This window comes from Papilio xuthus, unplaced genomic scaffold, assembly GCF_000836235.2.
Source record: "Papilio xuthus unplaced genomic scaffold, Pxut_1.1 DF825946.1, whole genome shotgun sequence".
Classification (NCBI taxonomy): domain Eukaryota; kingdom Metazoa; phylum Arthropoda; class Insecta; order Lepidoptera; family Papilionidae; genus Papilio; species Papilio xuthus.
This window is the reverse complement of record NW_013532703.1, coordinates 13,684,813-13,705,615: the sequence shown is the minus strand read 5'-3', so window position 1 is coordinate 13,705,615 and position 20,803 is coordinate 13,684,813. Positions and strand designations below refer to the sequence as shown.

General features: G+C 35.3%; 3 protein-coding genes across 4 annotated transcripts in view; all 3 read left to right on the top strand.

Moving 5' to 3' along the window:
- The first annotated feature begins 12 nt into the window (after positions 1-12).
- LOC106124620 (lamin-C) lies at positions 13-7,800 on the top strand. The gene is made up of 10 exons (XM_013321477.1): positions 13-583; positions 3,694-3,826; positions 4,073-4,271; positions 4,554-4,675; positions 4,859-4,999; positions 5,150-5,355; positions 5,631-5,871; positions 6,089-6,310; positions 6,540-6,632; positions 6,762-7,800. Exons 1-10 carry the CDS (start codon positions 153-155, stop codon positions 6,804-6,806), a joined length of 1,833 nt encoding a protein of 610 aa, XP_013176931.1. The 5' UTR covers positions 13-152; the 3' UTR covers positions 6,807-7,800.
- Positions 7,801-8,365: 565 nt separating this feature from the next.
- MESR6 (misexpression suppressor of ras 6) lies at positions 8,366-12,683 on the top strand. 2 transcript variants are annotated; one of them, XM_013320774.1, is made up of 4 exons: positions 8,366-8,477; positions 11,102-11,936; positions 12,120-12,365; positions 12,558-12,683. In XM_013320774.1, the coding sequence occupies exons 2-4, from the start codon at positions 11,145-11,147 to the stop codon at positions 12,663-12,665; spliced, it is 1,146 nt and encodes a 381-aa protein (XP_013176228.1). In that variant the 5' UTR covers positions 8,366-8,477; positions 11,102-11,144; the 3' UTR covers positions 12,666-12,683. The 2 variants fall into 2 exon arrangements, with proteins under 2 accessions (XP_013176228.1, XP_013176229.1); XM_013320775.1 differs by lacking the exon at positions 8,366-8,477 and adding an exon at positions 8,524-8,867.
- A 7,295-nt stretch (positions 12,684-19,978) lies between these two features.
- InR (insulin receptor) overlaps positions 19,979-20,803 on the top strand; it is a 56,094-nt gene continuing 55,269 nt past the window's right edge. Inside the window, exon 1 of the mRNA XM_013320773.1 lies at positions 19,979-20,204. The gene's annotated coding sequence lies outside the window, so the exon portion shown is untranslated. The remainder of the gene's footprint in view (positions 20,205-20,803) is intronic.

Below are 20,803 nucleotides of genomic sequence, written 5' to 3'. Positions count from 1 at the left end.
TTATGACTCACGGTCACGTGATAACGCGTCCTCACTCGGTTGGTTAGATTTTTAGATTCGCTTGGAGAGATCAAGAAATCCAACGCTTGCAACAAATTGCAAGTACTTAATTTGTGCTTAACTTGTTTGTTGTGAATTAAAAGTATTTCACCATGTCATCAAAATCTAAAAAGACTGTTACATCTTCGTCTAATGTGAGTGTTGTGTCATCTATGCAAAGCCCACCTCAATCAAGCACTCCCGTTGGCAGCCGTTCTTCTAGCGCAGCCGGCCGCCCTAGCAGCCCTCTAAGTCCTACAAGACATAGCCGATTACAAGAAAAAGATGCCTTACAAAACCTCAATGATCGCCTTGCGGCTTATATCGACAAGGTTCGTCAGCTTGAAAGTGAGAATTCTGGGTTGCGGCGTGAGATACAAACTACACAGGAGGTCGTCACCCGGGAGGTATCCAATATCAAGGGAATGTATGAACATGAGCTTCAGGAAGCTCGAAGAATGTTGGATGAAACATGCCGTGAAAAAGCTAGAATGGATATAGATTTAAAAAGATTACGCGAAGAAAACAGTGAATTAGCTAAAAAGTAAGTATTTTAATGATTTCTGTTTAATGTTAATAAAATTTTAGTTGCGGACTAAAATAAATATTTATAAAGCTGATGGTCACTTAAAGGAATTTCTTCCGGCTAAGCTAACCTTAGTATAAAGTTTACGTCATCGGCGGCGTTTAACGCGCGGGAGCGGTGACGAGTGCGGGCGACCTCGCCTTTACGACAATGACATCATATCCCAATTTAACATACCTAAATAACATTAATCGTATACCTATATGCTTCGATTCCAAAATATTATTGATTCGTTTTTGTATCACACTTGTAAATACTATCGATAAGCATGTAAAAGCTTTCAAAAACATGTGAAATAAACAAAAATAGGATTATGATATCATTATGTTTTTCAAATCAAGACCTTATCTGTATAAACAAATTATTTCCATACCATTACACTTAAATTTGAAAAATACCGAAATGATGATATTTTTGTTTACATAGCTTAGCTTTAGTTGGAATATGGTTTTCAAATTAATACAACTGTACTCATTTAATTAATTATTTGAGCATCAGTTGAACACTTTGTAACATAAACATCCTGATATTTAATGTGGGTAGTACTCAAATGCTTGGATACAGTTGTTAAAAATTATTAAATAAAATATACATGTTTATTTGAAATGATTTCCGATTATTGTATAAAATAGGTAGCCATAATCATATATTTGTTTTTAGTAACACTTAAGCTGGACTAATACTAAGTTTTCAAATACTAAAAATATCTCAAAAAACCTTATGTCTACAAACAAGGATATCTTTGCAATAATGTCTCATTGAAAATGCTGATAGTAAACTTGTATACATTGTAATGGTGTCAAGGTAATGCTGACCTAGCTCCATTGCACCAGTTTTTACATTTAAAGCTAAAGCTAATGAAAATGATAAACAATGATTATTTTGCACACTTGAGGATGATTTGTCACTAAAAAAAACTATACTAAAGTTTACACTAAATAAATAAACAAAAAACAATTTGTCCTTGATCAACATCTTATCCGTTTTGTACTATTTTGCCACTCTAATTAGATAGCCTGTATATCTAGGTATTATTTTTTTGTCACTAAGACAATTTAATAGAGTGCCTATTATTTAATACAATATTTATGGGTCAATGCCACAGATATAATTTTGATCTCAAATGTTAAACTGAAATTGTGTGATCGATAAAATCTTATAAGACAAATAATAGAACAATATTTTACTTTATAAAATTACTATTTTGATGCTTTTTCTTTGACTATAATACAAAATTAATTTGCGAACTAATTTGTTAGATTGTATAAATTGTAATACCCAAATTGACTTAATTTGTGATAATAATTTATGTGCTTACATAATTGCAGCCTAAAAAATATAAATAGTTCAATATCAGGTATATTCATCCATCCAAACATTTGCATTTATATTTGTAAGATATAACAATACATATGTTTAAAAAAATTTCATATGATTCTCATATTTATGTTACCAACAAATAAAAGTATGATACAGAGTACCAAAGTTCATGCAATCAAATATATTTAATTATTTATAAGTTTTAAAGTATATGTATAAAGGTGACGTAACATTCGTAAATAATAATGACGTGATCATTGCTATCGCAAGGTGACGCGACCTTAATATTAAATATAAAAGTCTTATATTTTAAGACCTAAACAATTTTAAAGCAACCCACAACCACTTTTAAATTTATATGCTGTATTTAAATCTACAGAAAACTGCTCCATTGATTCTTTGCATTAAAAAAAATATTATAAACATTTTTAATTACTTTCTTTTGACTTTGATAAATAGCATTTTTTAGATCTTTGTTTTCGAAGTCCTTTTCACTGTACGTATTGTACATATCTTATCTTATCGAATGTAAATAAAGATAAAATTGTAATCACCAGCTACCCCGCGTCGCTTCCTCCCGCATTGTACTACGCTTAATCTAATTATGTTATTATAAAAATATATAGTATGTCGCACATCTGTTTCTTTCTATTATTATTTAGTATAAAAAATATAATAGACCAAAGTATTTTTCTAATCGTTTTTTAAATATTTTTTAATTTTTATCTTTGCAACATTTTATTATAAAACAATAATTCGTTGAATGTCTTATAGCGTTATTGTTATCTATCGACACACTACGCAACATATAAATTGATAAAAATGAGTAAAGGCAACAATGTTTATAAGCGACCAAATATCATATCACGTTGTTATTTGTCGTCTTACTATCAGACGCATTCACTTAAAAATAAACTATACGCCTAAAGTTTTAAAACTAAATATCGGCCAAGGTCTTATCTCTGCGGGATAGCTAATCGTTGGTGGATCTGTAATCCCTAGAATAAAAAAAAAACAAGAGTAGAATGATCACGCCCTGTAGAGAGGGCGAAAGTTCGGAATTAAAGAGAGATTAGAAAACCTGATAATTCCGGGACTCCGTGTTATTTTTTATTTTGAATAGAATTTTTTTCTGAACATGCCATAAATAGTTTTGGTAAGAGTTTGTAAACAGTTGATTTTTTTCAATAAAATTCTAACAAAATTAAATAACACACTATTCATAGGTGTCCTCATTCGTCTGTTGATAAATTGCTAAGCTACTGTCGACGATAATCGCGTCTTTGTAAATTCGTTCAGTCTACACAGTCGAATTATTTAAAAAAAAAATCACCAACTGTGTTGGTATAATTTGAAATGTTTACTCCAATGGCGATAATCACTATAGTTTGCGTTTATTGATAACTCTGACAATATTTTATAAAATCTTATAGCTTAAGTTGAATTAGGAGTTATCAAGTTTCAATAACATAGCTTTGTGCCTACGCGACTAAACATCGTCGGTGTCTGTTGCGAGGCACGTCCACGTGTTTACACTAACATTCCGTTCCGCGTATTGTTGCGCAATGGACGACTCGCATTAACATGAATAACAATCATTATTAGCCAAGATAAACTTGAAAAATTCAAATGCTTACTTTATCGTTTTAAGAATAAGGTTGTTTTATCAACAATCTTAACAGTCACAGTATTTGATTAAGTCAGTTTTACTAGTTTTGGTTTATTTATAAATATGATATCATTTACAGATTGGAGAAGAAGACCAAGGATTGGCAGCAGGCGGACAATTTGGTGCGGCATTATGAAACGCGTTACACAGAAGAGAGTAACAAGTACAACACCGCTTTGGCTGATAAGAAGAAAGCTCAAGATGAAGCCCGTGTATGTGGTTCAGTATTAATGAACGCGATCTTAGATTTACTACCCTTAATACACTTCTTAAGAAATAAAATGATAATGATAATCTTTGTATGGAAAACACGATTTATTCAAGCGCATTGAAGGTGGCAAGTATATTTCGCCTTACTCATTTAACCGTGGACGGATTATTTTTGTTTCATACTTTATTCGATGAATTTCAACTTTTACTGATTACACATGACGGCTAAATCTAAGTTTCTTTCTTAGGAATTGGCCAAAGAGCTGGAGAAGTTGCGTAAGCTGTACAATGACACGCGCAAGACGCTGGAGGAAGAGATGCTGTGCCGCATCGACATGGAGAACACGGTGCAGAGCCTGCGCGAGGAGCTCACCTTCAAGGACCAAGTGTTCCAGCAGGAGCTGCACGAGACACGCTCTCGCAGACAGGTCGAAATCTCGGAAATTGGTGAGTTGAATACTGATAGGAATAAGTACTAACTAAAAGTGATTGAATATATTATTTAATGGCTTGTTTTGACTAATAACAACTTGTTTATTTTTTACGTATTGTCATTTTATACACGGGATAAAATTGTTTACTTCTCCACAAAATGAAGATATTAACATTTTTTTCAGCAACCAACTGTTCTGGCGAGTTCAAGTTCATATTAAAAATATCGTAGTATGTACTGAACATGTCAAAAGGTACATTTTGAAGACACATGTAATAGATTTACTTCAATTGCAGATGGTCGGTTGGCGCAGCAGTACGAAGCCAAGCTGCAGCAGAGTCTGCAAGAGCTGCGCGAACAACAGGAAGCCAACATCAAGGCCAATCGCGACGACATTGAAGCTCTCTATGAGAATAAGGTGTGTGTTAAATGTCGTAAAAATTACCAACTCCATTTGATCAATTTTGCTAATTTAAATTATTGTGCTGAATCTTTTCTGAACTATTGCTTTATCATGGTATTAAACTACCATGCAAGAAATTTTGAAATGCTTACTGGATACTCTTATACCTATTTTTCAACATAAATTTTATGTGTATAGTTGAAAAATCTGCAAGCGGCGGCCAACCGCAACAGCAGCGCCGCAACTGTAGCGGTGGAGGAACTGCGCACCATGCGCACGCGCATCGACAGCCTCAACTCCAACCTCAATGAACTTGAGAACAAGAACGCCGCACTAAGTGTAAGTGTTGATGTTATTACTGCGACCTAATGTTTTAAATTGATAACCCTAACTATTACAAAACTTCAAACTATGAAAGTTTTATTACTGCCTTAATACTGTAAAAATTGTCTTAATACTGTTTATTACATAAGGTTAATTGTGATGTAGAACCGTTGCCGTGAGCTGGAGCGTCAGTTGGAGTCGGAGCGCGCGCGTCACGCGGAGGACCTGGCCTCGCTGGAGCAGGAGCTGGCTCGCCTTAGAGACGAGATGGCCACGCAGCTGCGCGAGTACGCCACGCTCATGGACATCAAGATTTCGCTCGATCATGAGATCGCCACCTATAGAGCGCTCATTGAAGGCGAAGAGGATAGGTTAGTAGAAAAAGAATTTTATATTACTTTCAAATTAGTATACGAAGTTTTGTTATCATGTCTTATAAATATTTTTTTTTTCTTGAAACCGTACCTAATCTTTTGAAAGTGTATTTTTGTCTAATAGATTGCTTACATAATTTATTTCTTTGTTACTAATGGTTAAACTTTGATGACCAAGTCGTTTATGCTAATTCTAAGCTTGAAATAGTTTAATTAATCACTATTAAAATAAGTAACTGGTGATATAAATCTAAAAAATTATGTATTTGCAGGTTGAACCTAACCGGGCAGTCCCCGGGGCGGGAGTCGCGGGCGTCAGTAAGCGGCAGTGGGCGCGCAACACCGGGCCGACGCGGCACCCCACTGCGTGCCCGCAAGCGCACACTGCTCGATGAGACCGAGGAGCGCAGCCTGCAGGACTTCAGCGTCACCTCCAGCGCCAAGGGGGATCTCGAGATCTGCGAGACCTGTCCCAACGGCAGCTTCGTTAAGATACGCAACAAGGGCAAGAAGGTATGCTGATAAGCCAAGCTTCTGAATGTGGTCGTAATAAGAAAGCTTTGTGTTGATCGTCTTTTGAGACCATCTTTCTTTGATACAATACAAACTATTTTTAAAGTATTCTACTAGACTGTATTTGTGTATTTTACTAAAAACTCATAAACATTGAGATAAAATAGTAAATAAAGGAACCTATGCATTTTTTTTTTATAAAACAACTTGTCTTTAGGAACAAAGCCTGGGCGGGTACCAGATAATCCGCAAGGCGGGCGATCAAGAGACTGTGTTCAAGTTCCACCGCACGGTAAAGGCAGAGCCTGGTGCAGTGGTGACGGTGTGGTCGGCCGACGTTGGCGCAGACCACGACCCCCCGCGTGAAATCGTCATGAAGGGGCAGAAGTGGTTCGTCGCAGACCAGTACACCACCACGCTCTATAACATCGACCAAGAGGTACCAATTACTTTGTTTTGTTTGTATTAGAGTTGAAGTTTTCATTTTATATAAAATTGTATTTCTACACATTTTACATCTCAAAATTTAGGAAATATGTTTTAGTGCTTGGTTTCTAAGAGGGTTACTTTTTGGATTCATTTTTTCATCTTTATGGCTAGATTTACGTATTGTTTGATTATAATTACTCTTTAAATATATATTTTATGTTTCAATTGTGTCTTGGCAGGAAGTGGCGGTGTCGGAACGCCAGCGGCGGCAGGTGAGCACCAGCTCGCAGCGGCACCGCGAGCTCACGCACAAGTTCCCGCGCCGCGAACAGGTTACTATATATTTTTAATTATCAATCTCTTAGTATTTTACTTGGCCTAAAAATATAATTTATTCATTCTATAAATAGAAATAAATATAAGTTTGTTTTAATATGACTTTTACATTTTACGTTCTACAGACCGGAGAAATACGTGAGGGAGACGAGAATTGCCGCATAATGTAACTTTGATCATGTCAGCTGTTACGGTGCCAGCAGCCTACACCCCACATTACCGGTGCCTTGGACTTCGACACAGCGCGCACTCACAAATAACTTATAACTGTTTAAACAAGTTGTCACATAGAGTATCCTTGCCCCCCTTTGTATCTCGTAAAAGTCTGCAGTATATGAGTGAATCAAAAGTACATCTATAATCATGACTACCTACCGAATGGTACTCAGTCCTTAAAGTTCAAAGTTTCCTAGGCCTCTATGCAATCTTAGATTAATCATATTCAACAATCATTAATACGTAAAATTAAGAAATCAAGGATAAGATGATCATTTTTTCACTGCCTCAATATTTATGTCCATGTTCTTATTAGTGAACAAAGTACAAAATCGTTAGTTCACTAGTGTTGGTAAGTATTTTCTAATATATTACATGTAATTAAGGTTTTCCCACCCTCTAGCTTTTCACTGATATCTAAATATTGTGTCATTAATAATGCAATCCATTTAATAATATAGGTAGATGAAATCTACTAAAGATGATTTGTAGTAAACTTAGCTATTACTTTGACTAGAAAAATCACTTTATTTAGGTTAAGAGTTTTTTTGACATCATTGTGGTTGTCTTTAACGTAAGGTAACATTTGTCGTACATTTTAACAATTATTTTGTAATAACTTAAACAGGTGCAAGTCTCAAAAGCTGCATATTATAAGAGAAGTATTTTGAAACAGCATTTATAATAGGAAGTGGGTTGTCGTATAATATTTGGTAATACTACTTACACTAAAATATCATTAGATTAAATTTAGGATAGTAATAAGATATTTCACATGGCCATTTTATTGTCAAGAGAGGATCGAATCTATTTCTTTGTCAAAAATACGATTTTGTGGTTAATGAGTTAATCATGAACCTGTTTTTGTTTTTTTTTATTATTTTAGACTCAGATTTTGTATTCCATGTGTAAATTACATATTAAATAAAGATTTATTTAGGCTTAGAATTGTTTTGTTTTATTTATTGCCTACTAAAAGTAAAAACGATTGTGCCTAACACTCACCGACCGTCACTATGTATGGAATAAAAAGATAAACTACATATTAAAACGTTTTTTCTTCCTTTTTAACTACAAGATATAATATAATTTTAACTTTCACCTTTGTGAAAGTTAAAGAGAAAAGACTACAAAAAAGAATGTTGCCAGATTAAAAATAAGAAATACTTTTTATCGAGGCATTTAGATCAAAGAGTATATAAAATATATAGATTATAGAAAACGGTTAAGTGTCAATGTTTAGTTGCTCTGTGACGAAAAAAATGCGAACCCTTTTGCGTCGTCCCGCCTTAAATGTACCTAGTAAGGTTCCTGACAGTTAATTTTATTTCTATTATTAGTTCGTATCCTTACAGGACATTAGGGCCAAAACGGCGAAAGCTTGTACTTGTCCAAATATATAGAGGTTAGTGCAATTGTGGCAGCACCACATCAGCCAAAAGTCGTGTCATCATGATACTGACATGAATTTTATATGCTTCGATGTGGTTACTCTTTGATATGTTTGCTGTCATCTGTACTAATTTGACATTTGGTTAAATGTTATTTTATTCTGTAATTCAAAATTATATTTTTGAAAACAAAAACTGTCCTTTTCTTCACATTTGCAACATTACTATCGATTTGTAAGTAAAATTGTAAAACATTTGATTTTATGGATATAAAGAAGAAATCTAATGTATCGCTTAATATATACCACCGCGGCTATTGCCTGGCATTTACATCAATCCACAGTTTGTTAATATCCAGGAATAATCGTAAATATAATTGAAAGTTTAGCCTTGATGCTTGCGGCAAATAAGTAAAGGCACCATTAATCTACCAAGGTAGTTTCAGGCCATTGTAGTTTTCATCAAGCATATCTGTGCAAGGAACGTGAGTGCCAATTATGGCAGTGTATTAAGAATAACCTATGTTACTTTTGTATGCAAATAGCAAACAAATGCTACATAAAAGTCTACAATCTTGAATGTTTAAGGCCATGATCAAATTGAACACATTAAAAAAATCTCCCGGTAAGAATCCAAAATCCTGTTTGTAATTAAACAAGACATTGTTTAAAAAGTACCTTAATAAAATAAATTAATATACTGAATCCGCAGGAACTCACTGCAAAATTAACTGTTTTAAATCCAACATTCTAGAAAAGCAGTTTTGTTTGATAACATTTTGTTAATCATTATAATATGTGCAGCAAAAACTTTGTAAACGTTTTTCTAAAAAAATTGCATGAATAGTTTGTTCAGTGTGAAAAATTTACAAGTTGAAGTTAATGTGAAAAGAATTATAAAGCTATGTTTAATCAAAAATAAAAATCTAATTATCAATTTGATTGAATTTAATCCAATGGCCCCTACTACTACAGCTTGATTTGTTTGTCCTGCATAAATATAAAACCGCATTTGAGAGAGTTTTTGGTACATTTGAATTGCTTTGTCTTATAGGTCATAGTTACTTCCTTGATGGATGAATTTCCACAATGAAGAGCTTTGCATGTAATATAAATATCTCCAAAAAGTTGCGACTTAGGGCCGTCAAGATAAGAACATATAATTCCATTATAGGTTGGCAACCAATCTATAGTTTCTTTGATGTTGCAGATTAGCGTCAGATCAATTAATATTAGACTATATACTGCTTGTTTGCCCTTATATTTTAAAAATAATTTGGAAGCGGCTATTCAAATTAAATTATAAATTAGAATATTAACAATATAATTATACCTAAACAGTTCTGTAGATTTAGTTTAATATGATATATAAATATTTGCCTTACAAAATTATTTAAAAATCTCCCTCTTTTTAGAAACAAAAATATAACTAGTAAAAAGGTTTTTAGCATAAAACTTTTATGTAGGGCTTACTGCGCATCAAAATAAAACCTCCGAGGAGAAAATAGGACAGAGGAAATAATGTTTGTGTTTTAGCGGGGTTCGGTGGTCGGGCGGTTAGGTCGGGCGGATCCATCGCAATTTTCGCGCCTTGACCCAGGTGGGTGTAACGACGCAATAGGTCACGGGGGTGAGGGGCGACATCGCGGGGGGTGTTTGGACGGGAGTAGTAGCGTAGTGACGTCAGCGACGCGCACTATCGACCCCGGCAGCCGTCACAACACCCCGCCTCCCCCGCAAGCCCCTCATACCCCACGCCGCAGTCGCACCGCGCATCTACGCATCGCGCCGTCCGGAAACACGCTACCGCTAATGCGATAGGAAATATCGGCTTCGATTTGATGACATCTGTGAATACGGCTATGCCGAGCTATTATACTGTTTTTATTCGTAACAGCGCAAATTGTGGACAAAGTTCCTCGCTGATATTATCTTCTAGTTTAAATAACATAGACGAAATTGATTGATTCCATATATTTCGCGGTAAATTATATAAAAGATGTATTTCTTTCAAGTTGTATGGAAATAAATAACTAATACGTATAACAGATTTAAAAGAACATAAATATACGTAGATATTATAAGACATTATCTATGTGTAAACTAACGTAGGTCCAGCTCGAATTCGACACACAAGTACATTTCATGCCTTGGTAACAATTAAATGTCGGAGGACTTAGTTATCTTAAATATTTGGAATAATTAGTTAAATTAATTTAAAACAGGACAAAATATACATTTTGTTATATTAATGATCACTTGGTACATTAATTAATTTAAATAACAAAAGCAATTACATTGTATCAGCTTAATGTGTGTGATAAATATATAATTAAAGTTCATAATTTCAAAATAGGCAGTAGTAGTCATTGTTACTGTTCTGTAATATTTCTTAGGGTCATGAGAGGGTAGAGGTCAACCGTAAATATGAAGATTTCATAGCAAAGAAAGTCGCATTGTTGTTGGACTACTTTATACAAACGTTTATTCTTACACGATATTGACCAGAGTAGAATAGCGGCGCGCCCATGGCTCGCTTTTGCGTCGCACCGCTTGCTATTAATTTCCTTACGCACACAAGTGCGTTGTTTGAACGAGATTGTCGTTTCTCTGCGCTGGCTGTGTTATTGTTCGCGACTCGCGAGCCGCGCCGCAATCTGTGGCCCCGCTAACTGCGTAGTTCTAACACACAATCCGGATACTCCCTTTTGATACAAAATTTTATTGTTGTTTCGATGTAGTACACAGTAAAGTAACACTAATAACACAACACCATGGTATGTCATTAACAATTAAAAACAGTTTCACTTAAATTTTGCTTCGACAATCGTATAGAAAGCTTTTTTTTTGTTTTTGCAGATCATGAATTCATTACTGCTTTGACACAAGTAAAATTTAAAGTATGACAGATACTTTTGGGAAGAATGCAGCATTGAAGCGCTTCAAAAAAATCCCCGTTTACGTGGTCGAAGAGCACAATGAGGCGTTACAATTTATATACTCTGCGATTGGCGGGAAAAAGCTGCCGGTGGAGGGAAATACGCTGGTGCACCTGGATGCACATCCAGACATGTTGATAGACCGTATGCTGAGCGGGCACGAAGCGCGCGCGGGCAAGAGCGTGTTGCCCCTGCTGCAGATCGAGAACTGGATCGTGCCGGCGGCGGCGGCCGGTCATATCGGCCGTGTGCTGTGGCTGCGACCACCCTGGGCTCGGCAATTCACAGACGGTACTCGTCGTATAAACGTAGGCGACCACCCTGCAACGGGTTTACTACGGGTCGACAGCAAGGAACCGTACTATTTATCGGACGCGCTTTACTCCTCCGATCTCTTAAATGCTAAAGAATTCACATTCACAGTCGCCGAACTGTCTAATGTAAATTCTGAGCACTATGTTGATGAGTTTGCCAAAAACTTACATATAAGCGAGCCTTATGTATTGGATATAGATTTAGATTTCTTTAGCACCGGTAATCCATTCCTAAGTTTGTATGAAGACATCGGACTTTACGACCGCTTGGAGCCGATATTCAGCTTTGAGTTGCCGGCAGACGACGACGAGCAAACAGTGGAGAAAGTTATCGCGTTACGGGAGCGCCAATTGCAGGAACTCGAACACTTGTTCCAGTTTCTGGAAGAGCATAACACGCTTGAAGACTACGAAGGGGAAAAAACGGATTTGTTCCGAAGGGTTAGTCGAAAAACTTGTTTTATGTACAAACTTTAAACAAGTGTCTGGACTGGAACGGTATTATTTCCATATAAGTGTATCGTAGAAAATAAAACCTATTAAGTCTTATTTTGTACTAATTATAATGTGTAATTTAATACACCGTTTTTTTATTTAAACTCGAATAAATTTTATATGATTTAGGTTTCGAATCTAGCCGAAGTGGTGAGGGCGGAGGCGGAGCGGTTAAGCGATAGTCCCGACTGGTGGGCCGTGTTCGCCGCGGGCTGTACAAGGGACAACGGCGGTCTGCCTTATCACATCAGCTCGCACCAAGAGATTGAACACTACGTCCGTGGGACTTTGAAATTACTTCTAAGTCGCCTTCCACAGCCCATACTCGTTACAGTCGCTCGATCCACTGATGATGGTTATTGTCCGCCAGATCAAGTAAGTCTTAATTTTTGTCAAAAAAAATGTTTTGCTTTATGTTTTAAATATTTTTTTTTATTCAGTAAGCTCTGTTATATTTAATCAAAAGACTAAATAACAAATATTGGGTCTATTGTTTTAGGTCATAAAATATGTTTTTTCGCAAAGTACTCATTCAAATGTAATAATTATTTCTTGCATTGTTAACAGGTTGACTTCATTCAGTCGCTGGTTTTACAAACGTTACAAGAAGTTTATAACACCGATGATCCGCATTTATACTATTTAAATGTTAATATACCCAATACCGAGGAATAAAATGTATCAAAATGAGAATATGTTTCTTTTATTTTCCTCAAATACTGTACGAGGCAGGAAAGAATTTTATAACAGGCACTGTATCTACCATTAATTTGATGGGGCGGCGTCGTCGAGTCGCATCGCCGCTCACTGCAGTGCCAAATGCACTGCCATAACTCTCCTGTAATGCGCTAACTGTATTCTTGTGTTACACGTTTGCAAAATATACCAGTTCAAATAAGCCAACGGATCATTTTATATGGCCTTAGCTGACTGTTCAGTGCACTTGCACATATCGTTATGTTACTCTAACATTTTGAATTTTGTAGTTTCGAATTTTTACAGTATAAATGTAACATAGATCGTTGATTAGTGTTCTCGCACAACTGGCTTTGTGAATCACCGTTCAGGACAGACGCGGCGCTTTAAAGGGACGCATAGTGACTTGACTCGATCCGACTGACACCAGACGGCGTGACCAGATAACTGCGAGCAGAGAACGGGGCATCGAAGTAATCTTCACATTATATATTTATTTATAACGTTAGATGGAACAGGTACAGGAGAGTTGTGCCGTTCTACTCCCAAACTCGTTTGGTACGGCACATTGACGCTGAGAAATATACTAAATTATCTTTGTAAGCGTAGATTTCCACTGCTGAAAAACTTATACAAAAATACTATCATGTCTTTCATTATTTTAAGAAGACGACATGATATTTAAAGTAAATGGATGTGTGTAAATATTTCTTTGAAGAACGTGTTCATTTTAAACAAAAGCAAAGTCACAGTCTTGTTGCCTTTATGCTAGTTTTAACAAAAATATTTGTTTTAGCATTCCTTTCACTTCTAAGTACCAATATTTATACTCGGTATTTCCCCAGCACTATATGCTGTACCTGAACTCGAGCGGTTTCATGTTACGGCTGCTTCTTTTCCTCAAGGAAATAACATCAAAATATTTTGAACAAAAATTTTAAATATTTTTTTTGCATACACATTTTTCTAAGGTTTGTAAATCATCGAATGAAATAAGTGTAGAGTTAAAACGTGATTTTAACCAAATCACTAACTGATCATATTAACTAAAGAAAATACCTGCGTAAAATAAATATGTACCAACTTTGATGTAATTGTCGAATGACAGAAACCAGATGATAATGAGTAAAATTGTTTTGTTTATTTCAAGTTGTAGCCTACATTTGCGTTTTAGTGTAATACGAAACCTTTGAATTGCATTAATGTAAAATGTTAGGCCCTTCGCACACAAGGCAACTTAAATGTTGCTTGCAACCTGATTGTCAAGATCGTAGGATGGAAATCGTTACAATTTTCCAGATGGCAGAGTAAATCTATACAGTTGACATGTAGCCACTATGCCTGGACTGACTAAATAGATTTGCGTTGACGATTCAACGTTGTGGGAGCGCGCGAAACGCGATTCTGGCGACGTATCCACAAAATATCAGTTTCATTTATTTATGTTGCCTTGTGTATAAAAGGCCTTACACGCGATTTGCTGATGAAGCGGCGTCAGTGTCGGTGTTGTCTACAAACAAAGTCAACGCACCGTCGCACGTGCCTCGTGTTCATGCCAACGCCAGTAAAACCATCGTAGGTACATAAACAACCTTAATAAAACTGTTGTTATTGTGTAACTGACTAGTGCGAAATATTCCGAATCAAAAAATGTCATTTTTGATGCAAAAGTTAAAAACTCTTCTTCTTACTACACATTTTATAAAGATTTTCCGATATAACATCAAATAAAGGTTAAAGTTTGTTAGAACTTCGTTATTTTAAAGAGTCTCATGCAAACGATTTGACAATTTAAAACTTTTATGCCTTACCTGTAACAATTGTTTTCTGGCAGCTTTCCACGCGTCATTTTGTTGCACTACGATTTAAGGTTAAGGAGATCTTTGCATAAGATGTTCAAAATACAATAGTCTATAAACTGCAATTTTATCAGCAACATACGTTTGACGTAACAGAATTGAATTATATTCAGAATCATAAAATTAGAAGGATTTCTTAAATACGTACGTAGCTAAAAAATAGAGTAACTTGTTATAAACGACTGCGCGAGACATAAAGCACTCGCAAGATCCCTCAAGTTATAAATACGTTACATTATTCCAGACAATAAACTGCTACGGTCCAGCCGTTATGATCAACGGCGTAGGTATTCCTACACCTAATTAACCCAATGATTTGCACACGACGAGGGCACGCGGGGGTGACGTAGTAATGTATGTATACCTCCAGCCTTTGGGCCCCTCGTGTCACGTAGGTAGGCTCAAATCGGGTCAATTAGCAATAAAAGAATGGCATGAATATTATACCAATGTTATTCTGAATTTTAAACATTTGGTAAAAGATAAGACTTCATTTATGATGAAGTCTTATCTTTTACCAAATGTTTAATATATTCATTAAAAAGGCGATACATTAGCAAGACGCGGGTTAGTGAGTCTTGTGTCATAAATTCAAGTCGCAAAAATATTTCACCTGTTTCCACGTATATTATAAAGTATGATTCTCTATATGGACTCACTCCTTGTCATATTTGGAACTCGATATACACAAATATAAACAGTGAAAAGTAAGATTCTACGTTAGTTTTCAGGATTAATTTATTATAACCAAAGGATTTAATTTATTGCTAAAAGTATATGATATATAGTTAGTTGTATGTATAGTTTGCAACAAGCAAAACAAAGTCTATGGGTCCGAACAAACAATTTAGTCCTTCGATTGGGGGCGATTGGGGTCAAATGCGCATCGAAGTGGCGACACTCGTGGGCCAGCGCTAACAAGTAACGAGGAATTACATCACGCGCCGGCGCGCTGCTAAACTTAAGCACCAATTAAATTCAATAAAAAGTGCTAATGGCGCACTATTGAAATTATGTACCCACTTGAATTCTTACCTAAGGCATACAGTGTAATGTTTTTGTTTTTTACATAGTTGTTTTGTTATTTTTTATCTATATTGTATTGGTTGCGTAGTTAACTTTGTGGAATAACGTGCCCTTTGGTTTCATTCGTGCTAGATATGTGTGATCTCAACTGCAAAATGTATAATTTTATGACATTGTCTTTCACTTGGTTAAATTCCAATTTATAAAAATTATATCTTGGACATATAAGAAGTATAGTCTTTGTAGTCGGGGAAGTACCGCAAATTTTAATAACACCAGGGACCGGATGTAGTATGTATTTTATTTCTGTTTTCGCTCAGTGTTTGCTCTTTACCGATTTAAAATTGTTACAGGTATACCTTATTATCTCGTTCTAAATGTTGTATAAATGACTAAAATAAAATATTATTTGACTTTGAATATTAATAAAAGTAAACATCACTGGCAAATTGTTCAAATAGCTAATGTAATTGCCCAGTCCCAAATAAAATGCGGCCTTGACCGCCATTGGTCTATTTAATTCTGTGCATTCAATTAAAAGGTTAATTGTAATAATCATTTGAAGTTCCTATGCAATGACACATACGTTTCTTTCAAAATATCTAAGTGGAAGCTATTTTTGGTTAAGGGTAACGAATTCATCAAACATGTGGACATTTGACTTCCAAAATCGCCATAAAATGCAAATTATTTTTTAGTATATTTGTTTTGACCGTGCATTTCACGAGAAATTTATGCTAAAATATTAAAAACTTTAGTGGATTGTCTATAGCGCCGAGTATTAAAATTTAAATTGAAGTGATTTCTTGTTATTACTTTAACCTATACTTTGCCCTTCTTAAGCTCCATAACTATAAAACACTTTATTACACCATTAGATAACGTTACGACTTTAAACCGTACACGAGTGCATTTTTCCTTTGAATTTTATAACTGAAGTGTATTTAATTTTTAAAATGATAATTTGTATTCTGTACTTATTTACAGTTAGACGGCAAGATGAAAAAATCAACATATTTAAAAACCAAAGAAATTTGCAATCCGAATTCACTGGGGCGAAGTTGGTAACAAACAGCAAGGTAATTGTGTAATAATGCGTTGTTTAATTTTTTCTTTTATAATGTCTGTATAATATTTAATAATTACCGGTTTAAAGTTTTTCAAAAATTATCAATTGCATGAAAAACCTAATTTCCTTTCTTTTTTTAATTATGTTAATGTTGTTAAGTCAATTGGAAACTTTCAAATCAACATAAAAAAACAACATTCATGAAAGCATTAACGCGAATACACTTCTCAATTGTTATTCTATTACCACGATTTATTTAACGAGCGGCGCGTACATATTATAATTATAGACGTGATACAAATATTAATTAAGCCGGAAAGCTTACTCGTGATGCGTGCATACCTAGCATTGCCTGCCTCTGTTAACGTACTAAGTACATATCGCATTATGTAATTTATATTAGAACTACCTATCGCCCGCGATACCGTCTGTTCAGAATTAAAAAACAAAATGCTTCCTAAGGGTTTTTTAAAATTCTGTGCTGAAGAAGTTGCGGGCGACCGCTATTACTGTGTATGTAGTTGTCGCTCGCGACACCGTCCGCGTGGGATGAAAGAGGAACATAATTAGTACCCTATCTCCCAAACTATGTTCTAAATCTATACAAATATCCTCGATATCCGTTGAGGCGTTCTGAAGATACCTTATAACAAACATCTATCAATCCAAACATTCGCATTTATAATATTAGTGTAATGATATGTCGTTGGTTAAATATTTATGTGGAAAATTACGAATTATTTGTCACGGAATAATTTGTTTTATACTTTTATGAATGAATATATTTCATACAAGGTTTTATTTAAGTAGTAGCTTAAACTTGTAAAATGTTATCGTAACCGTTGAGTGTATCGTTTCCTGTTTGTTTTCTAGTGAGTGCGGGACATGGCTATAGGTAACTAAAGTACGAGGAGAGGCGGCCGCGCGCGACGGATAGTAGCCACTCCAATTACGAGCGCGGGAAATTATCATAATTTCATTAATTATAAACTTTGTTCACTCATTAAGCTTACCAAAATTAATATTAACTTTTTTTGTATGTTTTTAAATTGTTTTATTGTCGGCCATTTGAAAGGTGGTTTATTTTTAATGTTATGTATAATGTTTATAACTACGATAAGATAAAAAAAAATGAGCGTGCGTTGAAGAATATCATAGATCCAGTAATTGTAGGTTTAAATAAGTGTTTATCCTACTTTCACAATACAAAATTTTGGAAACAACCAGGTGATATTTGTGTTTTAACAACTTATGAATTTGTATGTAGAAATAAATTTTTAATTATAAGTAGGTATAGTAAATATAACACGTGTAGTAAATATAACAATGAACAATATTTTTAGCTATTAGTATAGTATTAAAAGTGGGATGTTAGATCTACGGAAAAATATTGAAATCCAATGACCGTTACCGGAACCCTTAAAAAATACCCATTGAATTTTTCAAAATGTACTTTTATATTTATTAATTATTTAATTGCAGTGATTATTATGCTAGGAGTAGGTAGTGGGCGTCGGCGGGTAAACCTGGCGCTGAGTGTGTGAACGATAAGAGGAAAAAACTTGGTTTCATTGATAAATCGTGGTTGCGTAAACGTTGTTTTTCAATGGCGTCGCTGATAACGCCGAGGTACTAGCAGATAAAGCTGCTCCTACACAAAACTTTTATTTTAAACGACTTAAAGTTTTCCATGAACGAAACAGGTAAGCAAGCAATTTGGCACCTTAGTTACCACCAGGGAGTTGTCACTTTTTTGGGGGGAAAACAACAATAACGAACGTATGCAGAGCACATGCAGGAATTAAATTTAATATAAGCATAGGGTCGTCAGCTTTATAAACTAGATGTTAAGATGTTCAAAAATATTTCTCCGCGTCCACTGACGTAGTCACATTAGAAACTATTTCGATTTGCTCGGAAAATGTATGTATCGAAAAAATAAATATTTTACAATTCTTCAACGTTTATAAAACATGTTTGTCACGCCAAATCATAAGGTCGTTGGTTAATCATAAGGTTATCATTGTATAATAAAATAGTTTAAAAATACATAACCAATTTACCTCATACTGCGACACACGACCCGAAGTTATAACAAATTTTGGAAGAACATTGTTTCAAAAGCGTAAATGTACATGATAAACGGTTGATAAACATTTTCATGCGACGTAAACAATGGTCTTAAGTAGTAGGTACGGTACTCAGAACTGATAAAACTTGTAGGCGACTCATGTTTTGTAGTATGTGCAAATTATTCCATAGTCCCTTTGAGTACATAGGAGGCTTTAAGTGCACAGGCGGTAGCGTTTTCTGTAATCACTGCACGTTAAATCTGTTACATGCAAATCGCACACGCCGCAAGTTTGTAATTTGCCTTTGAAAAATTTCAATCTTCGGCAGTTTCATTCATGTTATGTTTACAGGAAGTTTACAATTCACTTATAAACTATATTTTAATTCTTTATTGGTGTATGTAACTATTTCATTGCTCTAAAACTGTTAACAAAATGAAAACCAGTTTTAAAAATAACAAACGGGCTATCAATTTATTTTAATGGCAGTGTACAATACAGAATTATTTAAAAACACTGAAGTAATATATCTATTAAAATAATGTAATCACGACCAATACACGTGGTACTAAAGACATAAAATTATTATTATACACTGCGTTTTAACGAGATTTTTACTTTTAACATTTTTAATACCAAATACTAAGGAGTACTGATTTCTCCCAGTTTTTCTTATATTACAGCGTATAAAGAAGCAACAGCGACGAAACTCAGTAACGCTTTCGAGAAAAGACGAACAATATTATAATAAAACTATAAATAACTAGTTTTTGCCCGTGACTTCGTCCTCGCGGAATTTAAAAAGAAACTTACTGCCTATGTGTTTTACATGTGTGCCAAATTTCAAGAAGATCCATACAGCCGTTTTGGAGATAAGTTGTAAAAAACATCTATCCATCCAAACTTTCCCATTTACGATATGAGAATGAGTATTATTTTATTTTAAAAGTATAATTTACACTTATATAGACATATTTTTAAGACATATTATGTATTTAACAATTAAATTAAGGTTTATACCCAAACAAGTATAGTAGGCATGTCAGTTAGAAAGTAATAAATAATTTAAAAACTCTATTTTCCAATTTGAAGAAGAAGTTGCGTCGTGGATGATCAGAGGAAGCAAAGCTAAGGATTGGAGCAGTGGCGTCCCCTCGCGGCCGAACCGATCAAAAAAATAAGCACGCTAGAACGGGCGAGCCGCATTCCACGACTGGGTCGACGGCACGGCCCCGCGCGCGCCGCTTCCCTCGCCCTCCAGTCGTTTGCGCGCGTCGTTCGCGATAGCTAGTGTACATGTTGTCCGCTCCGAGCCGCGCGCTGTGTTTACAATACAGTGTTGTTTGTTATTGTTAAAATATAACAACGAGTGATCTGTGCCAGTGACGGATTTAATAGTCGTGTTAAACATTTCATTACGATATTGTCAGTGAATATTATAAACGATTGTGATACGCGAGGAACGAGCCACCACGGCGAGCGCCGAGCTCAGGTAGCGTTTCATATTAGTTTTCGATCTGATTACGGCTAGGTTAATCTGGTTCAGTGCGTAATACGGTAGCGTAGGTTTGCATCTGTGTCGTAGTATGCAGAGATTACTGCGGAGATCCCACGTGACTGCGTGCATCAATCGGCCACCACGTGGTGCGGTGGTGTAAACAACGGGTTGGCCCTTTTCCACACGGCGGAAACGCGCCGTCGAAGGAGCCGCGAGCGCTGGCGCGGGCGCGAGTCGCTGCCATGCCGTGCCCCTACTAGCTTAGGCTTCGGTGTAAACACGACGCCGCGTTGCGTTGCCGCTGTACTAACCAATATTTTTATTTGATAATATCGTGCTTGTCGAAACAATAGATAAAAACTTGAATGTTACCTAATGTTATTTTTTCTGTGGAATTGTTTTGATGATTAAATCGATAGTTAGTAAATATAAAAAATAAATGTTATGTAAATGTATTCCTTTAAAAACCAGTTGGTTACATAGCGAATAAACAACTTAAGTAATAAACAAGTGCAGCTAGTTTTACCCAGCCTTCACATTCCCAAATATGTTTTTTTGTCAACATAATACAAATATGTTTTTAAATTACAATT